This window comes from Coregonus clupeaformis, chromosome 7, assembly GCF_020615455.1.
Source record: "Coregonus clupeaformis isolate EN_2021a chromosome 7, ASM2061545v1, whole genome shotgun sequence".
In the NCBI taxonomy this organism is placed as follows: Eukaryota; Metazoa; Chordata; class Actinopteri; order Salmoniformes; family Salmonidae; genus Coregonus; species Coregonus clupeaformis.
This window is the reverse complement of record NC_059198.1, coordinates 60,465,354-60,488,422: the sequence shown is the minus strand read 5'-3', so window position 1 is coordinate 60,488,422 and position 23,069 is coordinate 60,465,354. Positions and strand designations below refer to the sequence as shown.

General features: G+C 42.3%; 1 protein-coding gene across 1 annotated transcript in view; it reads right to left on the bottom strand.

Annotated features, from left to right (window-relative positions):
* The window catches only part of LOC121570264 (ribonuclease 3-like), a 297,361-nt gene that overhangs the window by 208,611 nt on the left and 65,681 nt on the right, over positions 1-23,069 (bottom strand). The window contains 7 exon segments of the mRNA XM_045221557.1: positions 5,997-6,087; positions 6,373-6,459; positions 6,588-6,668; positions 10,284-10,456; positions 10,986-11,127; positions 11,441-11,738; positions 11,900-11,963. Of these exon segments, the coding sequence (XP_045077492.1) occupies positions 5,997-6,087; positions 6,373-6,459; positions 6,588-6,668; positions 10,284-10,456; positions 10,986-11,127; positions 11,441-11,738; positions 11,900-11,963 (936 nt within the window).

Below are 23,069 nucleotides of genomic sequence, written 5' to 3'. Positions count from 1 at the left end.
GTCTCCCGGTCAAGGCCGGCTACGACAGAGCCTGGATTCGAACCAGGATCTCTAGTGGCACAGCTAGCACTGTGATGCAGTGCCTTAGACCACAGCGCCACTCGGGAGGTGGCGAGGGAGACTATCGAGGGATCCTCTGTCTTTACTTAGGAGGCCTTTAAAGTCCCAACCTCTGTAATATTTGACAGATACTGATGGGCCTTCAAAAGTAGAGAGGGAGGGATAGGACTTTAAACACAAGGTCACCATCAGCAGTGTGGCTGGGACGGAACAATAGTGTGCATTCCCAAATGGCACCCTATTCCTTATATAGTGCACTACTTTTGAACAGGGCCCATAGGGCTCTGGTGAAAAGCAGTGCACCATATATGGGCACTGGTCAAAAGTAGTGCACTATATTGGGAATAGGGTGCCATTTGGGACACAAGCTAAGTTTATCTGAGGTTGACTCTGGAACAAAGGAGAGGACCGAAGCGAAGGGCGGATTTGAAGTTGGTGTTTTAAGCCAAACACTAAATCGCTGGTTGTGAAATATTAATGTGCTTTGCTTTATAAACCTGCCTGTTGGGACGGAGAGCATATCCATATTACGCAGCACACACACACAGATGACACGGCACAGGTTGTCCCATTGGAGGACATGAGGGAGAACATGATGGAGGAGAGAGAGGAGATGGAGAGCGAGGGAGAGAGAGAGGAGAGGGAACAGAAAAGTGTTGAGCTATGCACAGGGTTCGAGACTGCGACCAAAACACTTGCATTTGCGACCCTTTGACTTGGCAGTGCTACACCAATTTTTTTTTGGTTGCTAGGGTGCCAGTGCAAAAAATGATCTGGTCACGTTAGTTTAGTGTTGCATGGTATACCGAAACTTCGGTACTTTTTCGATACTAGAAAATGAAAAACAGTTTGGTACTAAAATTGTTGTTACTTTCGGTCCTTATGTGAAATGTGTCTCACATCATCTACTGATTGAGAGCGAATCAAGTCTGTCTATTAGGGATGTGCATCTTTCCCTTTCAAGACGATTCGATGCACATTAAGATACATGTGCTCCGATACAATACAGGAACAATTTAGTATTAAAACGATTCGGTATGATTGGAGTACGACTCGATGCGAACATTTGTTGCATAAACATATTCATTTTCCATTCTAAATTAAAATCTGCTGCTGATGGAGCTCATGAGTTAGGCCTTTCTGAGCTGGATCTGTCGGAGCTGACATGTGTGCGAGCACGCGCGATCTATGTCTGGCAGTCGTTGTCAAACCTCTCATCGGGGACCCCCAGCCATTCCATGTATTTGATAATATAATAATAATATGCCATTTAGCAGAAGCTTTTATCCAAAGCGACTTACAGTCATGCGTGCATACATTTTTTTGTGTATGGATGGTCCCGGGGATCGAACCCACTACCTTGGCATTACAAGCACCGTGCTCTACCAGCTGACCTACAGAGCTAGCACACCTGATTATACTTGTCAACTAATCATGAAGCCGTTGACTAGGTAAATCAGGTGAGCTAGTTCAGGGATGCAACAAAATTGTGAAATGTCTGGGGGTCCACGAAGAGAGGTTTGAAAAACACTGGTCTATGGTAAATGTACTATGTAGGCACCTGATCTGAGCCATAAGGGAGACTAGGCATCTACCACCATCAGATTAGGAGGGGCAATGTAGCCTGTTTTCTGTCCCCCCACTTTGATTCTGACAACACCATCACCCACTGATTAACTTTTTGCAGATTAAGTGTTTGAGCTAGTAATGTATCAATATTTAGTGTTTACAAATTAGCTATGACATAGCCAATGAATACATAGCACAACTTTGGATTTCACCATCCCCATCTCAAAATGAAATGTTTTTTACCATTTGGAAGTTTTTTGTAAGTTTATTTTCTCCTCCCGCTTTGGCAATGCAGTACGCCCCACAAAGTGATTGCTGTCCTAGTTATGAAATTATCAGCTTCACCCTGTATATCTAAAAATGACCATATACACTGATTGTTTAAAGCAAAACTACCAAAACTATTGCTGATGGTGAACCTGAACAATCAAAATAAAATGTAATGTAAGCCCCGTTCAGCAGGTATAGCCAGATGATAGTTCTGTCTCCGGTAGCTTACTTTTATTCCAGTATAACACAATATCGCACTAGCCATCTTAGCATTTGAATGATGAACGTGCCGCGCAGATGTGCAAGATCAGGAACAGGCCGCCTACCTCACATTGGTCAGAATGAGAAGCTGGCACAGTGCGCAGTTTGACTAGGCTTCTGATATTGCCTGGGGTTGTTCAGCATGCAAAATTACTTCTAGATCAATGACTGTTAACACAGTTACATGCTTAGTTTGACACTGAAGGAGAGGATGCATCACTTGTCACAAAGATTAAGTATTTTCAGAAGGTAGAAAGTAATATGAGCCCCCCAAAAATATGATTTGGCGATTCATAACATTTTGATTGATTTTCTGACCGATGCATGCTACATTTGGATCGGTTTGGGGTCCGCAGACCGATGCAGTCTTATCTTAAACATTTAAATCACGGACCGATACGTATCGGGTGAATTGTTACATCCCTCTCTATCAGCCTGTCTATCAGCGCAGCCGATATCCCCTTATAGAGTGAGCGGACCGTGCCTGCTCCACTTACTCATTGCTAGCTCTAGCCCAGGGATAGGCAACTTTGATGGGGTGGGGGCAACCGAAAATCTGAACTCATCATGAGGGGCTGCAGTTGCTCGCAGGTCTGCATACCCCCCCACCCCAACAGTGCGAGCAAAACATTTCAGCTCCCTCTTGACAGCAGAGAGAAACCATTTTTTGAGTTAATTTCCTGCAATTCTACACATTTTGCCATGGGGCGGACATAGGATTTTGAAATTGTATAATTCATTATCTGCAATTCTACACATGTTGCTATAGGGTTTGCAGTTCTTAATATAATATCTGAGTGACACTGACTAACAAAATCACTGGGGGCCCCCCGGCCATGAGTGCAAAGGGCTTGGTGAGAACATGGCAGGTATATTACCTACCACAAGGGAGGCTGCTGAGGGAGGACGGCTCATAATAATGGCCGGAATGGAGCAAATGGAATGGCATCAAACACCTGGATGTATTTGTTACCATTCCACTAATTCCGCTCCAGCCATTACTATGAGCCCCTCTCCCCAATTAAGGTGACACCAACCTACTGTGACCTACCATCTCTCTCTCAGGTGAGACCATGGCCAATATATTACCTACCTCTCATGTTTTGGAAAGGCCATTGACACTTGCGCTAATAAGTGATTTCAATACATTTCAGGAATATAATTTTTTCCTTCCCATCAGCATCAACACTGCCGGAGTAACAGAACTATGGATGACTTGGACTACTTGCTGAATGATAAAACAAAAACAAAACAAAACGGACCACATAATCTCTAAAGTAAAAATCCATGTTTTTAATTTTAATTCACAATTAAAAACTTTACAAGGTAAAAGTGACTTTAACAACAACAAAAAATGGGACAAATACAATGACAACTGAACACTTGTAAAGCTTAAATAAAACAGACATACAGGACAGGACGTATACAGCTAGAAACCAGCTCCCAGGAAAAAATGCCTGCATGGTTTCGCAGCGGATCACGGAGGCCAGTAATCGCCACACATAGTATGAAAAATGTATGCACTCACTAACTGTAAGTCGCTCTGGATAAGAGCGTCTGCTAAATTACTAAAATGTAAATGTAAAAATGATTACTAAGTTTAGATAGCTGGCCGCTAGACTAACTTACCAATACAAAATTGTTTTGCTAACATGGGCTAATTGAGTGACTATCAGTGACTGACATAACAGAAGAACTGCCGACGCGCAACCAAATTTCGAAAATGTACCTTGTGTATTTTACTGTTCTAACTTCCAACAGTAAGTTGTGACCGACTGAGTTTCAATATATATATATATATATATATATATATATATATATATATATATATATATATATATATATATATATATATATATATATATATATATATATTTGATCTGAGGGCCTTCAAAAGGGGCGGCCCGTGGCCCATCCCTGCTCTACCCTGTACTGAGGAACCACTGCACTCACTGGGAGTCTGGGCTGCATCATGTTAGCTCCCCACTCATGCTGCACAGAAGTTAACACACTTGAATAATGCAACACGGCATGAAGAAATGTTATAACTGTTAATTACTGTTCGCAAAACAAAAATGTCCATTACAGGCTAGAACACTTTACAATGCAAGAAGATAACTTCCTAGATAAGAAGATTCCTTGCTAGCTTACAACCGAAGCTAACATCAATTCACTACCCTAGAACTTTGTTTGTGATAACTAGGGATACACATTTCGGCCAATTTTGCTGCCGACTAACCGACTCTCAATGACCAGTCAACAAACTATAAAAATGTTCCCAAACAGTAAAATGACATGACCAACAGAAAATACTATGCATGCATACAAGGAACGGAAATGTTTAATTAAGAGCTTAATGAAAACATGCAACAATAGCAAGCCTATCGTCTTACGGTCAAAAGGCTATAGCCTATCATTGAGCATGCAACTGCTGTAATGAAGCAGCTAATAAACCGTCAATTTGCGGGAAAACACAGCTCTAAACAGTGCACCTAATGCGAGTGGTTCCATGTGACAGAGATGAAAATCTCTTGTTAGAAACTTAGAAAGAGGGTGAATCTAATAGCAATGACTAGGATGGGTTGCTAATATGACTAGGATTGTGCCTTTGACTTCTGGACAACGAAAGAAAGTTGATATGAAAACCAATAGAACAGGAGAGAAATGCTGGTTAAAGGCATGAGGAAGTCTATATAAAATAATTGCCTCCGCATTTCTATGGTTGGATTTTGGCTAGGCTACTTTGAAGCAAGGTAAGACATTCCTCATTATTTGAAGTAAAGTAAAATGTTCAGGTTTCAAACAATTATACTGCTTCAAGCTCACATTGTAAAGTGATGGGTGACACACTGATAGCCTGCCTACCGTTGACTATAACCTATGCACTCGAATGGCGAATGGGAGGCGTGCTTTAATTACCAGTTGATATTAAGAAATATAAATAGTAGCTATTTTTAATCGTCACCATCAAAAAGCATTTTTAACACGCGATTGCATTTAGAATTGTTAGTTGTTGCGCAATGACTGGGCTTATAAAAACACGTTTCACTCCAGTACCAGCTTTTTGAGGAGCTGCTCTAGCTCTGTGACAGGTGATAATGCCATTCTGCTCCTCAAACTAGGCTCTGTATGCTGTGCGCTTGTGATAAATAGGATGCATGATGACTAACGGAAATACACATGCACCAATTTAATTCCACTATATTATGCAAATTAACCTATAGACCAATAAGCATGACCGGTCAAATAGATTTTCAGCAGCTAACCGATTAACAGTTAACATCCCTAATGCAAACCATAGGGAAATATTTGCTGGTTTCAAAGCTGATTGCCACCAAAAACCATAGTCATTGCCAAAAACTTTTATTCACGTCGTCTCCCGCGCCTCAGGTCTCTTCTGTCTCTCTCACTGTGTGTGTGAATGAGGTCATTAGGTCTTAAGAGACAGCATGCACTTTTATAACATAATAGCTTGCTTCTTCTACGCAACTGTTGTTGATCAGTACAATACAATAAGTCCCAAACGGAAAGAAAACAGATTGTTTTTCATCTGTAGCCCCATTAAAATCAAATTGTGAATAGGCATAGGCTACATCTTGACTTACCCAGTTTATCAATAGAGATGTACCATTGAAATAAAGGATTACCAATATGTTGTTATGGAGTTAGATTGGTAAAAACAACTGAAAAAGTTGTTAGGACCAGTGCCACCAGTGAGAAAAGTTAGTCTAGAACCCTGTACGCATATGCTTTAAAACAACAGGCATCGAGAGAGAGAGAGAGAGCGAGAGAGAGAGAGCGAGAGAGATAGAGAGAATGATTCCATGGCATGGTGCTTACAATAGTGAGATGCATGTGGGAGAAGAGAGAGAAACCTTCAAACAGGTACTCATGGTCATCGTGCTCAATCACTGTAGGCCTGTCCGTCTGGGAAAACAAACACATAAACAGCAGAAATGTCAGCACAAAGTCGGATGTAACTTTAGGATAAATCCTTAATCCTATGGCCTTGGTTTTAAGTCCAAATAGGGCCCAAAGTTTTTCCTTACCATGTCACCTTACCAGGAAAAACTCAAGGTCTTAGTCATATAGCCTACATAGACTTTAACTAGGGCCCAGTCTTTCCAGGTAGGGTCATGTGTTTAGGAAAAAAACTAAAACAGAAGAGTGAGAGGGATGAAGAGGGAGAGAGAAACACAGATGTATACTCACCAGGAAGTTAGTAGGCGGAGACTCAGTGATTCTGTAGTGGTAGAGCTTTCCAGAGTTGTTGTTCATCGGGCGACATTCCTTCACAGACTGGGGGGAGGGAGTGAGAGAGAGAGGTGGTAGAAAGACTAGGTTTAATAGTCTGTAGCGTAATCTTACTAGTCTTTTATTGTGAATCAATGCAAAACATTCTAGTATAGAGTGTAGTGTGTGTGTACCTCCTCTCCAGGGTAGATGCTGTGGCATATCCCTGTGCGTCTGGACTTAGCACTGCACTTACACAATGGCCCATCGTTCATCTGCACACACACCAACACAGGCCAGACGGACATACACTGATCATCAACTACCAAATCATACCATATATGCACTCGTCCAAACCGTAACAGTAAAACATTTTAGAACATTTCCAAATATTCACTAATAAACGAAAATAGGGGACATATTTTTCAAAGGTGATAAAGGGAGTTGTGGCATACATCCAGAAGAGGTGACATTTTGACAGCACTCAAAAGTGGTGTTGTTAACAAAACAGAAATAATCACTTAAAATACACTTACAGTTGAAGTCGGAAGTTTACATACACCTTAGCCAAATACATTTAAACTCAGTTTCTCACAATTCCTGATATTTAATCCTAGTGAAAATGCCCTGTCTTAGGTCAGTTAGGATCACCACTTTATTTTAAGAATGTGAAATGTCAGAATAATAGTAGAGAGAATGATTTATTTCAACTTGTATTTATTTCATCACATTCCCAGTGGGTCAGAAGTTTACATACACTCAATTAGTATTTGGTAGCATTGCCTTTAAATTGTTTAACTTGGGTCAAACGTTTCGGGTAGCCTTCCACAAGCTTCCCACAATAAGTTGGGTGAATTTTGGCCCATTCCTCCTGACAGAGCTGGTGTAACTGAGTCAGGTTTGTAGGCCTCCTTGCTCGCACACACTTTTTCAGTTTTGCCCACACATTTTCTATATAATTGAGGTCAGGGCTTTGTGATGGCCACTCCAATACCTTGACTTTGTTGTCCTTAAGCCATTTTGCCACAACTTTGGAAGTATGCTTGGGGTCATTGTCCATTTGGAAGACCCATTTGCGGCCAAGCTTTAACTTCCTGACTGATGTCTTGAGATGTTGCTTCAATATATCCACATAAGTTTCCTTCCTCATGATACCATCTATTTTGTGAAGTGCACCAGTCCCTCCTGCAGCAAAGCACCCCCACAGCATGATGCTGCCACCCCCGTGCTTCACGGTTGGGATGGTGTTCTTCGGCTTGCAAGCAACCCCCTTTTTCCTCCAAACATAATGATGGTCATTATGGCCAAACAGTTCTATTTTATTTCATTAGACCAGAGGACATTTCTCCAAAAAGTACAATCTTTGTCCCCATGTGCAGTTGCAAACCGTAGTCTGTCTTTTTTATGGCGGTTTTGGAGCAGTGGCTTCTTCCTTGCTGAGCGGCCTTTCAGGTTATGTCGATATAGGACTCGCTTTACTGTTGATATAGATATTTTTGTACCTGTTTCTTCCAGAATCTTCACAAGGTCTTTTGCTGTTGTTCTGGGATTGATTTGCACTTTTAGCACCAAAGTACGTTCTTCGCTAGGAGAGACTTAGTGTATGTAAACTTCTGACCCACTGGAATTGTGATACAGTGAATTATAAGTGAAATAATCTGTCTGTAAACAATTGTTGGAAAAATTACTTGTGTCATGCACAAAGTGCAAAACAATAGTTTGTTAACAAGAAATGTGTGGAGTGGTTGAAAAACAAGTTTTAATGACTCCAACCTAAGTGTACCTAACTTCTGACTTCAACTGTATTTCAAAACAAGTTTGCTATAAACAGATACAGGATTGAATGACATGCATTCGCACATACAGTTGAAGTCGGAGGTTTACATACACTTAGGTTGGAGTCATTAAAACTTGTTTTTCAACCACTCCACACATTTCTTGTTAAAAAACTATAGTTTTGGCAAGTTGGTTAGGACATCTACTTTGTGCATGACACAAGTAATTTTTCCAACAATTGTTTACAGACAGATTATTTCACTTATAATTCACTGTATCACAATTCCAGTGGGTCAGAAGTTTACATACACTAAGTTGACTGTGCCTTTAAACAGCTTGGAATATTCCAGAAAATGATGTCATGGCTTTAGAAGCTTCTGATAGTCTAATTGACATCATTTGAGTCAATTGGAGGTGTACCTGTGGATATATTTCAAGGCCTACCTTCAAACTCTGTGCCTCTTTGCTTGACATCATGGGGAAATCAAAAGATATCAGCCAAGACCTCAGACAAAATATTGTAGACCTCCACAAGTCTGGTTCATCCTTGGGAGCAATTTCCAAATGCCTGAAGGTACCACATTCATCTGTACAAACAATAGTACGCAAGTATAAACACCATGGGACCACGCAACCGTCATACCGTTCAGGAAGGAGACGCGTTCTGTCTCCTAGAGATGAACGTACTTTGGTGCGAAAAGTGCAAATCAATCCCAGAACAACAGCAAATGACCTTATGAAGATGCTGGAGGAAACAGGTACAAAAGTATCTATATCCCCACAGTAAAACGAGTCCTATATCGACATAACCTGAAAGGCCGCTCAGCAAGGAAGAAGCCACTGCTCCAAAACCGCCATAAAAAAGCCAGACTATGGTTTGCAACTGCACATGGGGACAAAGATTGTACTTTTTGGAGAAATGTCCTCTGGTCTGATGAAACAAAAATATAACTGTTTTGCCATAATGACCATTGTTATGTTTGGAGGAAAAAGGCAGTAACTTGCAAGCCGAAGAACACCATCCCTACCGTGAAGCACGGGGGTGGCAGCATCATGCTGTGGGGGTGCTTTGCTGCAGGAGGGACTGGTGCACTTCACAAAATAGATGGCATCATGATGAAGGAAACTTATGTGGATATATTGAAGCAACATCTCAAGACATCAGTCAGGAAGTTAAAGCTTGGTCGCAAATGGGTCTTCCAAATGGACAATGACCCCAAGCATACTTCCAAAGTTGTGGCAAAATGGCTTAAGGACAACAAAGTCAAGGTATTAGAGTGGCCATCACAAAGCCCTGACCTCAATCCTATAGAACATTTGTGGGCAAAACTGAAAAAGCGTGTGCGAGCAAGGAGGCCTACAAACCTGACTCAGTTACACCAGCTCTGTCAGGATGAATGGGCCAAAATTCACCCAATTTATTGTGGGAAGCTTGTGGAAGGCTACCCGAAACGTTTGACCCAAGTTAAACAATTTAAAGGCAATGCTACCAAATACTAATTGAGTGTATGTAAACTTCTTACCCACTGGGAATGTGATGAAAGAAATAAAAGCTGATATAAATCATTCTCTCTACTATTATTCTGACATTTCACATTCTTAAAATAAAAGTGGTGATTCTAACTGACCTAGGCCAGGGAATTTCTACTAGATTTAAATGTCAGGAATTGTGAAAAACTGAGTTTAAATGTATTTGGCTAAGGTGTATGTAAACCTCCGACTTCAACTGTATGCACTGTGTTTCCAATACCACATAATTTAAATCATAGTCGTCCTGTCGTGGGTGTTGTTTAAAAATAAATGCCATTACAAGTATTTTGGAGTAATATTGTCTCTTTCAACACTAGTTTTTGTGTTAGAATACACTTCTTCAACTGGGTGTACAGGCTTTAATTCCAGCAATGCATTTGAATCAGGGCTGCAGGGCTGGAATGAAACCCTGCACCCCCATAGCGCTCAAGGACCAGGGTCTGTGTTGTATCAAGTGTCTTAGAGTAGAAGCGCTAATTTATGATCAGTTTTGCCTTTTAGATCACAAAAGTTATATGGGCAGGGAAGACCTGATCCTAGACCAGCAGTCCTATTCGGAGATGCTTAAGGTATGTGGTGCTGACCTGTCCTGGGTTGTTGTACCACAGCGCGTCATGCAGACGGTCTGGATGGGCCTTCTTCCTCTTGATCTCAGCAATCACGTCAAACAAGTCAGAGTCATAGCTACTGGAGCAGGTACTGCCTCCCCCGTCAGACTCACAGTCTGACTCACTGCTGCTGTGGCTGTGACACTCCTCTGGAACAGACACACAACAACCAGGACACTGTCAGTGGCTATTGCACAGAGAGGTCTCAACACAACCACCATAACACCTCACTTTCAGTCGCCCGTCTTCTCTAGTGTATGGTTTTTACACTTGTTTTTTAATACTGGTTGTTCCTGCTAAAACCAGCACCTGGATCTAGACACACTGCTGTGCACAGGGTTTCTCTTTAGCGTTGTCAGTGGCTAGTCCACACACAGAGAGGGCTGAACTCACAGCTAAGACAGTAATTGCTACTGTGTCAGTCTTAATGCACTAAACATGTTGTAGCTAATGAATCTTTCTTTTTAACTCTTAGTTGTCTGAAACATCTAAAGTCCTAATCATATTTATCAATCTCAGACATGCCAAGTCAAGTTATACACACCGTTTACAACAACCATGACAGCGGCAATGTCTTTACTTCAACACAACACACTGTCATTTTCACAATCCCCTGTTACATAACCAGTGTTAGAGTTGAAATACCTTTGGGGACACAATCTGATATCAATACAGTACCGGGCTCCTCATCTAGCTTGGTCTTGGGAGGGTCCCATTTGGGCTGGGCTGACTGAGCGCACTCCTGTCTCTTGACCAGCTCTTCCTCAAAGCGTTCGTACAGGTCCCTTAGCTTACTGGTCCCCACCACCGTTGAGTCACCCTACGGCAACCAAACAGGGTCACACAGAGTTTCAAGCATGGAACTTGGCACCACTATGGCTGCGTTTACACAGGCAGCCCAATTCTGATCTTTTGCCACTATGTGGTCTTTTGACCAATCCAATCAGAGCTTTTGCCAAAGAATTTGGCTGCCTTGTATCCTCAGACATTTTCCAGATACATTTCTGGTGCATGCTGTATCAGGAAAATCTAAATCTGGGACGGTTTTGTTACATTTTCATACTGAATGAACCTATCAATGTTTTTGTCAAACTAGCAAAGACAGTAGAGAAAAGCCTGGATTAGCCTCCTACCACTTGGTCCATGGGATCGCTGGAGTAGTAGTTCTCAGCATGGATACGGTGGATCCACGCAGGCTTCAGCAACTCATCCTCCTCTTTCTCATCACCTTCCCCTTTCTCCCTCTCTCTCTCCCTGTCCCTCTCCTGGTCTCTGTCCCTGTCTCGGTCCATGGAGGCCTCTGTCTCTGTGTCTTGGCTCCGGATGGAGGTGTAGCTGCGCTCTCCCTCTCTGCTCATCCCCGACCCGTCAGACCTCCGGTCACTCTCCTCCTCCCAGCGACCACGCTTCCTTTCTCTGCTTTCTGAACAACTGCAGGGAAAGAAACACACAAAGGGAGTGGGAAATGGTCACATTGGGAAATAAAGCGAAAGAGAGAGAGTAGAGCGAGATAGGCCTAGAGAGTAATCGAGAGAGAGAGAGTGAAATACAACAATGGTTTCCATAGAGTCAGTGTGAGCATGATCCATTACCTTCTAGGTCTCTTCCTGTGTCTGTCAGGTGAGTGAGACCTCCGACTGTCTCCGATGCCTCTCCCTGAGAGCACACACACAGACACACAGATTGGGTATTGAAAGCCTGGTACAGTAACACAGTAAGGTAATACACAAGGACATTATGGGGCAGTTTCCCAGACAGACTGAGCTTAGTCCTGGACTAAAAAGCAATTTCAACAGATTCTCCATTGACCATGCTTTTTAGTCCAACACTAGGCTTAATCTGTGTCCGGGAAACCGGCCATATAGGTTGGGCATGGGGACGGACCTGTACAGTGCCTTCAGAAAGTATTCATACCCCTTGACTTATTCCACATTTTGGTGTGTTACAGCCTGAATTAGAAATTGATTAAATATTGTTCACCCATCTACACAGAATACCCATGATGATAAAGTGAAAACATGTGTTTTAGAAAATTTAGCAAATTCATTGAAAATGAAATACAGATAATATCTAATTTACATAAGTATTCACACCCCTGACTCAATACATGTTACAATCACCTTTAGCATCGTTTACAGCTGTGAGTCTTTCTGGGTAAGTCTCTAAGAGCGTTGCACAATATTTTTCAAGTCTTGCCATAGATTTTCAAGACGATTTAAGTCAAAACTGTAACTAGGCCACTCAGGAACATTCAATGCCGTGTTGGTAAGTGACTCCAGTGTATATTTGTCCTTGTGTTTTAGGTTATTGTCCTGCTGAAAGGTGAATTTGTCTCACAGTGTCTGTTGGAATGCAGACTGAATCAGGTTTTTCTCTAGGATTTTGCATGTGCTTAGCTCTATTCCGTTTCTTTTTATCCCCCAAAAAACTCCCTAGTCCTTGCCGATGACAAGCATACCCATAACATGGTGCAGCCACCACGACGCTTGAGAATATGAAGAGTTGTACTCAGTGATGTGTCGTGTTTGCCCCAAACATAACGCTTTGTATGAGTCTCCTGAGTGGTGCAGTGGTGTAAGGCACTGCATCGCAGTGTTAGGTGTGCCACTAGAGATCCTGGTTCGAATCCAGACTCTGTCGTAGCCGGCCGCAACCGTGAGACCCATGGGGCAGCGTACAATTAGCCAGCATCGTCCAGGGTAGGGGAGGGAATGGCCGGCAGGGTTGTAGCTCAGTTGGTAGAGCATGGTGTTTGCAACGCCAGGGTTGTGGGTTCGATTCCCACGGGGGGCCAGTATGAAAATGTATGCACTCACTTAACTGTAAGTCGCTCTGGATAAAAGCGTCTGCTAAATGACTAAAATGTATTCATTTTTTACAGTTTTCCTTAATTAGCTTGTTGCAAACAGACTTATCATCTCATCATGGTAACTTTTATTATTGTGACAGGTAGGCGTACATCTGCTGCAGCATAGCCTGTGCTACAGTATTATAAGGACCAAATGCACATCTAATTTACACATTTCCATCTGGCTGTCAGGGGTCACCTTCATTTTTTTTTTGTAAAGATGTATTTATTTATTGCAGCTGCAGAGTTTTGAAACAGCCTATCACTGTTGCTTTAAATCAGAGCAAGCGCGAGCAATCTTCCTCTCTCTCTCATCCAAAAAGTTAATCCTATTCAAGATGTGTGTGTGTGTGTCTATGTCCTAGCCTACCTCTTTCAGGTAATACATTCAATGCAGTATTAGCTTTATATTTAGCTAATGCATGATTGGTTATGCATAATAAGCTTCTAACAAGCCTCTGTCTCTTGCGCAATACGCATCCACCTGTGCTCTGCTGGCCTCTCTCTGCATAGCTCTTCGAGTCCCATGCAGGAAAAGCTAGACTAGAATAGGTTGCTGGACATTTTTCTTTGCATTTCTAATACCAATAGACAATTCGAAGAGGGACGCAAGCTCTTGTTTTCTGAATGTTAAATACAGCAGCCAATAGAACTCACAGGTAGTTTGAAAGAAGAGAGAACGCGCGATGGCGGTAGGCTATAGCAGTTATTTATTCAGACTCATAACCATTAAATCTTTGTGAAGAGAAGTGATAGCTGTCTGCATCTAATTATAATCCTATATTATTCAAGCATGTCATTAGAATTATGAAGATAAGTACAACGCAACTTATTTAATTTAACTGTTGAAAGCGATGAAGGAATGAGGCAACAGTTGAGAGAGAAAGAGGTAGGCTAATAACATTGGGGGAAATATTATGAAACGTGTATGTGTCAGCCTACTACTTATACAAATAGGCCCTATTATATTTTGAAATTAAAATCAAATTCACTTGCCCATGTGTGTAACTTTGTAGGCCGCATGTGCTGCACCAGAATAGCATGTTCTCTGAGCTTTATCATGGTTTCATAGATCCAAGAAGGCGTAGCAGTGCGGTCGCTTTTATTCATTGTCCCTGTGTAAATATCCCGTTTCTTTTTTTTTTTGGTCTATTTTGTATATATTTCTCAATTTTTACTTTTCATTCTTTAACTAAATATACTTTCCTGCAACCCGCCTCACCCAACGTGGAAAGGATTCTATTATAGATTCTACAAAATAGTCTGATGTGGTTTCAACAGGCTTCCCGTTGCGACGACCACGAAGATCCATCTGCCAGCCCCGGCCCGCTAGCACACGCAAACTACAACTGTGCTCCCTGCTAGCTGTGCTGAAGCACCAATTTGAACTGCTCTCGGACTCACATATTGCTGTTCACTGGACCTTATGATCACTCAGCTGCACAGCTGATGCCTGCTGGACTGTTCCTTTACACGGTACCCTGTCCTGTTTATTCTGTTTAGCCTTAGCCCAAACGTTATCGCTATTTCCAGTTGTTGTCTTAGCTCTCTCTAATAACACCTGTGACTGCTTTATGCCTCTCTCCCATGTCAATTATGCCTTGCCTATTGCTGTTTGGGTTAGTTCTTATTATACAATTTCACTGTAGAACCCCCTAGTCCCTCTCAAACTGCCTCAAATAGTTCCTTTGTTCCACCCCCCATACACGCCGAGACCGGCTCAATCGGTGCCTCCAGTGACGCTATCTCTTTCATTGTTACCCAACGCTTAGGGTTACCTGAACTGTACTCATATCCTTCCATATCCTTTTCTGTACATAATGCCCTGAATCTTTTCTACAACGCCCGGAGAACTGCCCCTTTATTCTATGTACCCAACGCACTAGAAGACCAGTTCTTAAAGCCTTTAGTCGTATCCTTATTCTAGTCCTCCTCTGTTCCTCTGGTGATGTAGAGGCTAACCCAGGCCCTGCAGCCCCCAGTATCACTCCTACTCCCCAGGAGCTATCATTTGTTGACTTCTGTAACCGTAAAAGTATTGGTTTTCTGCACGTAAATATCAGAAGCCTCCTTCCTAAGTTTGAGTTATTCACTGTGTTAGCACACTCCGCCAACCCTGATGTTCTAGCAGTGTCTGAATCCTGGCTTAGGAAGGCCACCAAAAATTCTGAAATTTCCATCCCCAACTATAACATATTCAGTCTAGATAGAACTGCCAAAGGGGGTGGAGTTGCAATCTACCGTAGAGATAGCCTGCAGAGCTCCATCATACTATCCAGGTCTGTGCCCAAACAGTTTGAGCTTCTACTTCTAAAAATCCACCTTTCCAGAAATAAATTTCTCACTGTTGCCGCTTGCTACAGACCCCCCTTAGCCCCCAGCTGTGCCCTGGACACCATATGTGAATTAATTGCACCTCATCTATCCTCAGAGTTCGTACTGCTTGGTGACCTAAACTGGGATATGCTTAACACCCCGGCCATCCTACAATCTAAACTAGATGCCCTCAATCTCACACAAATTATCAACGAACCTACCAGGTACAACCCTAAATCCGTAAACATGGGTACCCTCATAGATATCATCCTGACTAACTTACCCTCTAAATACACCTCCGCTGTCTTCAACCAGGATCTCAGCGATCACTGCCTTATTGCCTGCGTCCGTAACGGGTCCGCGGTCAAACGACCACCCCTCATCACTGTCAAACACTCCCAAAAACACTTCAGCGAGCAGGCCTTCCTAATTGACCTGGCCCAGGTATCCTGGATGGATATAGATCTCATTCCGTCAGTAGAGGATGCCTGGTTGTTCTTTAAAACTAATTTCCTCTCAATCTTAAATAAACATGCCCCATTCAAAAAATACAGAACTAAGAACAGATATAGCCCCTGGTTCTCCTCAGACTTGACTGCCCTTGACCAGCACAAAAACATCCTGTGGCGTACTGCATTAGCATCAAATAGCCCCCGCGATATGCAACTTTTCAGGGAAGTTAGGAACCAATATACACAAGCAGTTTGGAAAGCAAAGGCTAACTTTTTCAAACAGAAATTTGCTTCCTGTAGCACTAACTCCAAAAAGTTTTGGGACACTGTAAAGTCCATGGAAAATAAGAGCACTTCCTCCCAGCTGCCCACTGCACTGAGGCTAGGAAACACTATCACCACCGATAAATCTACAATAATCGAGAATTTCAATAAGCATTTTGCTACGGCTGGCCATGCTTTCCACCTGGCTACCACTACCCTGGCCACCAGCTCTGCACCCTCCGCTGCAACTTGCCCATGCCCCCCGCTTCTCCTTCACACAAATCCAGACAGCTGATGTTCTGAAAGAGCTGCAAAATCTGGACCCCTACAAATCTTCTGGGCTAGACAATCTGGACCCTTTCTTTCTAAAACTAGCCGCCGAAATTGTCGCAACCCCTATTACTAGCCTGTTCAACCTCTCTTTCGTAACGTCTGAGATCCCCAGAGATTGGAAAGCTGCCGCGGTCATCCCCCTCTTCAAAGGGGGTGACACTCTAGATCCAAACTGTTACAGACCCATATCCATCCTGCCCTGCCTTTCAAAAGTTTTTTGAAAGCCAAGTCAACAAACAGATCAACGACCATTTCGAATCCCACCGTACCTTCTCCGCTATGCAATCCGGTTTCCGAGATGGTCATGGGTGCACTTCAGCCACGCTCAAGGTCCTAAACGATATTATAACCGCGATCGATAATAGACAGTACTGTGCAGCTGTTTTCATTGACCTGGCCAAGGCTTTCGACTCTGTCAACCACCGCATTCTTATTGGCAGACTAAATAGCCTTGGTTTCTCAAATGACTGCCTCGCCTGGTTCACCAACTACTTCTCAGATAGAGTTCAATGTGTCAAATCGGAGGGCCTGTTGTCTGGACCTATGGCAGTCTCTATGGGGGTGCCACAGGGTTCAATTCTTGGGCCGACTCTTTTCTCTGTGTATATCAATGACGTCACTCTTGCTGCTGGTGACTCTCAGATCCACCTCTACGCAGACGACACCATTTTGTATACATCTGGCCCTTCATTGGACACTGTGTTAACAAACCTCCAAACGAGCTTCAATGCCATACAACACTCCTTCAGTAGCCTCCAACTGCTCTTAAACACTAGTAAAACTAAATGCATGATCTTCAACTGAACGCTGCTTGCACCCGCCCACCCGACTAGAATCACTACTCTCGACGGGTCTGACCTAGAGTATGTGGACAACTACAAATATCTAGGTGTCTGGTTAGACTGTAAACTCTCCTTCCAGACTCACATTAAGAATCTCCAATCCAAAGTTAAATCTAGAATCGGTTTCCTATTTCGCAACAAAGCCTCCTTCACTCATGCTGCCAAACATGCCCTCATAAAACTGACTATCCTACCGATCCTTGACTTCGGCGATGTCATTTACAAAATAGCCTCCAACACTCTACTCAGCAAATTGGATGTAGTCTATCACAGTGCCATCCGTTTTGTCTCCAAAGCCCCATATAATACCCACCACTGTGACCTGTACGCTCTTGTTGGCTGGTCCTCACTACATATTCGTCGCCAAACCCACTGGCTCCAGGCCATCTATAAATCACTGCTAGGCAAATCCCTGCCTTATCTTAGCTCATTGGTCACCATAGCAACACCCACCCGTAGTCTGCGCTCCAGCAGGTATATCTCACTGGTCATCCCCAAAGCCGACACCTCCTTTGGCCGCAATTCCTTCCAGTTCTCTGCTGCCAATGACTGGAACAAATTGCAAAAATCTCTGAAGCTGGAGACACTTATCTCCCTCACTAACTTTAAGCATCAGTTGTCAGAGCACCTTACCGATCACTGCACCTGTACACAGCCCATCTGAAATTAGCCCGCCCAACTACCTCATCCCTATATTGTTATTTATTTTGCTCATTTGTACCCCAGTATCTCTATTTGCACATCATCTCTTGCACATCTATCATTCCAGTGTTAATACTAATTGTAATTATTTTGCACTATAGCCTATTTATTGCCTTACCTCCATAACTTGCTACATTTGCACACACTGTATATATATGTATTTCTGTTGTATTTTTGACTTTGTTTTGTTTTACCCCATATGTAACTCTGTGTTGTTGTTTTTATCGCACTGCTTTGCTTTATCTTGGCCAGGTCGCAGTTGTAAATGAGAACTTGTTCTCAACTGGTTTACCTGGTTAAATAAAGGTGAAATAAAAAAAATAAAGTTTGAATGAGGTGTGTCATTCCAGTCCATATAATACAACAGAGTACAGTAATACAGTTCACACTCAAAAAGAGTAGCCTACTGGAGCTTGTTTCATTTATTTACCCAAGAGAGCATATAGCTAGGTACATCTATGGGATTTTCTGTTTTTCTGTTGTGCGTAATGCGCAGTCTCCTATATATCATATCTATTGGCTAACGGCACAATCATTTGGCAATTTTTGGGCTTGGGCTCATAAAATGTAATTAATGTTCGGCTCATAAAATTTATGTAATTGATGGCTTATCAGGCTAAGGTAGCATCAGGCTTGTATTTTCGATCAAAGCTCTAATCAAATCCAGACATAGGCTATTTATATGCTTTTGAATGACACTTCCGGTTTTGGCGGGAAATACTGGGTTACTTGGGAGAAAAGTGATTTATTCTCGGGATGGAACATTTGTAAACTACTGGGAAAATATTCAACCCTAGCTCTTACACTAAAAGGGCATCATCATTTTCACAATTTCACAGGATTATTCCAACCGCATAGTGTGGAAATATCAAACACTGGAAAATCATGTTTTTGATTGCACTGGGCCTTTTAATAAATGCAGTTCTATAGCTTCCCCAAAAAATTTACAGGTGGAGGAGTACTAAAATGGCTGCGCGGTGGCTTCAAAACAGCACCCACTGTCAGTCATATAGGATTAATACATATCATTGGTTAAAACAGAGAGGCCATAATTTCTGGTTTAAGTCAATTTGTGTCACTGAGCAGACAATGTGATGTGTTATATGAGATTTTGCAGTGCCTGTTTAGGGTGAGACAGATGGGGGTATTTGAGAGGTTCCTCTAGGTGCCAGCACATGTGGGGGTAGAGGGATGAGGAGGTGGATGTTCTCGCCAAGCAAGCTCTTAAATGTTCTAATATTGACATGGAAATGACAATCAGCAAAGCAGAGGCCAATGGGTTAATAAGAACAGTGGTTAAAGGCCAAGTGTGATAAAAATGTAATCTTTCCTGTGTTTTTGTATGATATTGTACAACAGCTGATGAAAGGAACACTGTAAAAGTGTGAAAACATTTTATCAGTGCTATTTCCTGATAGTTGCTGGTTGAAAATACAATCTACATAGGACCTACTAGTCAGCAAGTTTTGCATTGGTTGGAGTTTTTGCTTGCCTGGTGACATTACCAGGCGGTATGAGTTTTAATAGACCAATAACAAAGAGCGTTCCAAACCTCCTCCTGCCAATAACAGCTAGTTTTCAGTTTTCCCCTCCCCACTCAGACCACTCCCAGACCAGGGTTTCCGTTAGGAAAATGTGGCGCCGGACAACATGACTAGGAAGATCTTAATTAAATAGCCATTTGAGAAATCTACCAGACCCATATGCATTGTGTGCGTAACCCATTAAGGCATCCACCCACGCTGCTCAGAATGACAGAAATTACATTTAGATTATGGTAATTCATCTTTACAGAACATGCAACTCCTATAATGAAGCAGCCAATAAAACATCATTTTCAAAGATTTGCCAAAATGCAATTCACGGGAAAATACCATTCTAAACAGCACACCTGATTCGAGTTGTTCCATATGTGACAGAGATGAAAATCTCTGTTAGAAACTTAGAAAAGGGGGAATCTAAAGATGCAGCAACTATGATGGGTTGCTATGTGACTAGGATTGTGCCTTTTGGCTTCTGCACAACGAAAGAAAGTTGATATGAAAACCAATAGAACAGGAGAGAAATGCTGGTTTCAATGGCATATGAAGAAGTCATTATAAAATAATTGCCTCCACGTTTCTATGGTCGGATTTTGCCTAGACTACTTTGAAGCAAGGTAAGACATGCCTCATAATATGACGTAAAACATTCAGGTTTCAAACAATTAAGTATACAGTGCATTTGGAAAGTATTCAGACCCCTTGTCTTTTTCCACATGTTGTATTGGTTATTTTTTCTCATCAATCTATACACAATACCCCATCATGACAAAGCAAAAACAGGTTTTTAGAAATGTTAGCAAATATATTACTGAGATCACATTTACATAAGTATTCAGGCCTTTTAATCAGTACTTTGTTGAAGCACCTTTGGCAGCGATTACAAACCCTGAGTCTTCTTGGTTATAACGCTACAAGCTTGGCACACCTGTATTTGGGGAGTTTCTCTCATTCCTTTCTGCAGATCCTCTCAAGCACTATCAGGTTGGATGGGGAGCATTGCTGCACAGCTATTTTTCAGGTCTCTCCAGAGATATTCAATCGGGTTCAAGTCCGGACTCTGGCTGGGCCACTCCAGAACATTGAGACTTGTCCTGAAGCCCCTCCTGTCTTGGCTGTGTGCTTAGGGTCGTTGTCCTGTTGGAAGGTGAACCTTCACCCCAGTCTGAGGTCCTGTGCGCTCTGGAGCAGGTTTTCCTCGATACTGACTTCCCCACAGCATGATGCTGCCACCACCATACTTCACCGTTGGGATAGTGCCAGGTTTCCTCCAGACGTGACACTTGGCATTCAGGCCAAATATTTCAGTCTTGGTTTCATCAGACCAGAGAATCTTGTTTCTCATGGTCTGAGAGTCTTTAGGTGCCTTTTGGCAAACTCCAAGCAGGCTGTCATGTGCCTTTTACTGAGGCGTGCCTTCCGTCTGGCCACTCTACCATAAAGGCCTGATTGGTGGAGTGCTGCAGAGATGCTTGTCATTCTGGAAGGTTCTCCCATCTCCACAGAGGAACTCTAGAGCTCTGTCAGATTGACCATCAGGTTCTTGGTCACCTCCCTGACCAAGGCCCTTCTCCCACGATTGCTCGGTTTGACCGGTCGGCTAGCTCTAGGAAGAGTCTTGGTGGTTCCAAACTTCTTCCATTTAAGAATGATGGAGTCCACTGTGTTCTTTGGGACTTCAATGATGCAGAAATGTTTTTGTACTCTTCCCCAGATCTGTGCCTCGACATAATCCTGTCTCGGAGCTCTACGGACAATTCCTTCGACCTCATGGCTTGGTTTTTGCTCTGACCTGCACTGACAACTGTGGGACCTTTTATATAGACAGGTGTGTACCTTGCCAAATAATGTCCAATCAATTGAATTTACCACAGGTGGACTCCAATCAAGTTGTAGAAACATCTCAAGGATGATCAATGGAAACAGGATGCACCTAAGCTCAATTTCGAGTCTCATAGCAAAGGGTCTGAATACTTATGTAAATAAGGTCTCTTTTTTTATTTGTTATAAATGTGCACAAATTTCTAAAAACCTGTTTTCCCTTTGTCATTTTGGGGTATTGTGTGTAGATTGCTGAATGTTTTATTTATTTAATCCAGTTTAGAGTAAGGCTGTAACGTAACAAAATGTGGAAAAACTCAAGGGGTCTGAATACTTTCCGAAGGCACTGTAAAAGCATGTTTCACTCCAGCAGCAACGAGTTGTCTGAGAAGTGATACTCAGCTCAAAATAGGCTCTGTATGCTTTGTTTATGTGACAAATAAGATACAGGATGACTAACACAAATACACAAATGTTAATATTTGCGCATAAAGGTGTTTCCACCGCTATTTCTCGCATAATTAATTTTACAGACACAAAAAAGATCCCACCATGTTGAATGAACAAATTGTCTTTCGACATTTATAAAATTTTACTGGCATTTCATGTTTCTATCAGCCCAGTCTTCGATTTTTTAATGCGTCAGGTAATTTATCGGCATGAAATGGTTTGATTTAAACATGGTTAATGAGTGAAAGTGAAGACACCTGTATAAAACCCTGCGTTCATAACCAAGTAGGAAGGTAGTATTTACCACATACGACTGGGAAAAATCCAAGTGGTAATTAGTAGTGGTAAAGTCGTCTTATCATCCCTGAGCTCTGACTTCTCCCACATGCTGAACTCTGACGTCACCTACTAAGGAAATGACCGCGATAACAGCATTTTCTGCAGTTTAATGCAACAACAAAACATGATTTATAAAAATAAATCTATTAATATAGTTTTTGATTACTATAATTTGTTTACAAGCATGATAGCTGTACTTTTAGTTTATGGTTGACGCAGCTTGTTGGCCAGTAGCCAATCAGCATTTTACAATGAGTTCAAAGCACGTGAATGCATCCAACTGGCATTTATGACTTCACAACTAATAATTTTCACCTTCCCACTTGGTTATGAACGCAGCATTAGATCCAGGAAAAGGTGGGGGCAGTCCTCAGGTCGAGAGAGAAAGGAGGAGAACGTAATCACAACACTGAGACTGGTGCACAAACATCCAACTGGGAAGTGTGATCACTGCCAGGAGAAGATGGAGACAGTGGAACACATTTTGTTTCAGTCCCAGCAGTATGGGAGGGAATGGGACAGTTTGTTTTTAGATTTAAGGATTAAAGGTATTGAAGAGCAAAGTTTATTTAAACTGTTAAGAAAACCTTCAAAGATGTATTTAATTATGTATTTTGTTTCCTTAGGGAGACAGGATTCATGGGTAGGGTCTAGAGCAGGGCTCTCCAACCCTGTTCCTGGAGAGCTACCGTCCTGTAGGTTCTCTCCAACCCTAATCTAGCGCACCTGATTCTAATAATTAGCTGGTTGATGAACTGGATCAGGTTAGTTACAACTGGGGTTAGAGAAAAAACCTACAGGAGAGTAGCTCTCCAGGAACAGGGCTTTGGAACCCTGGTCTAGAGACCTTACCT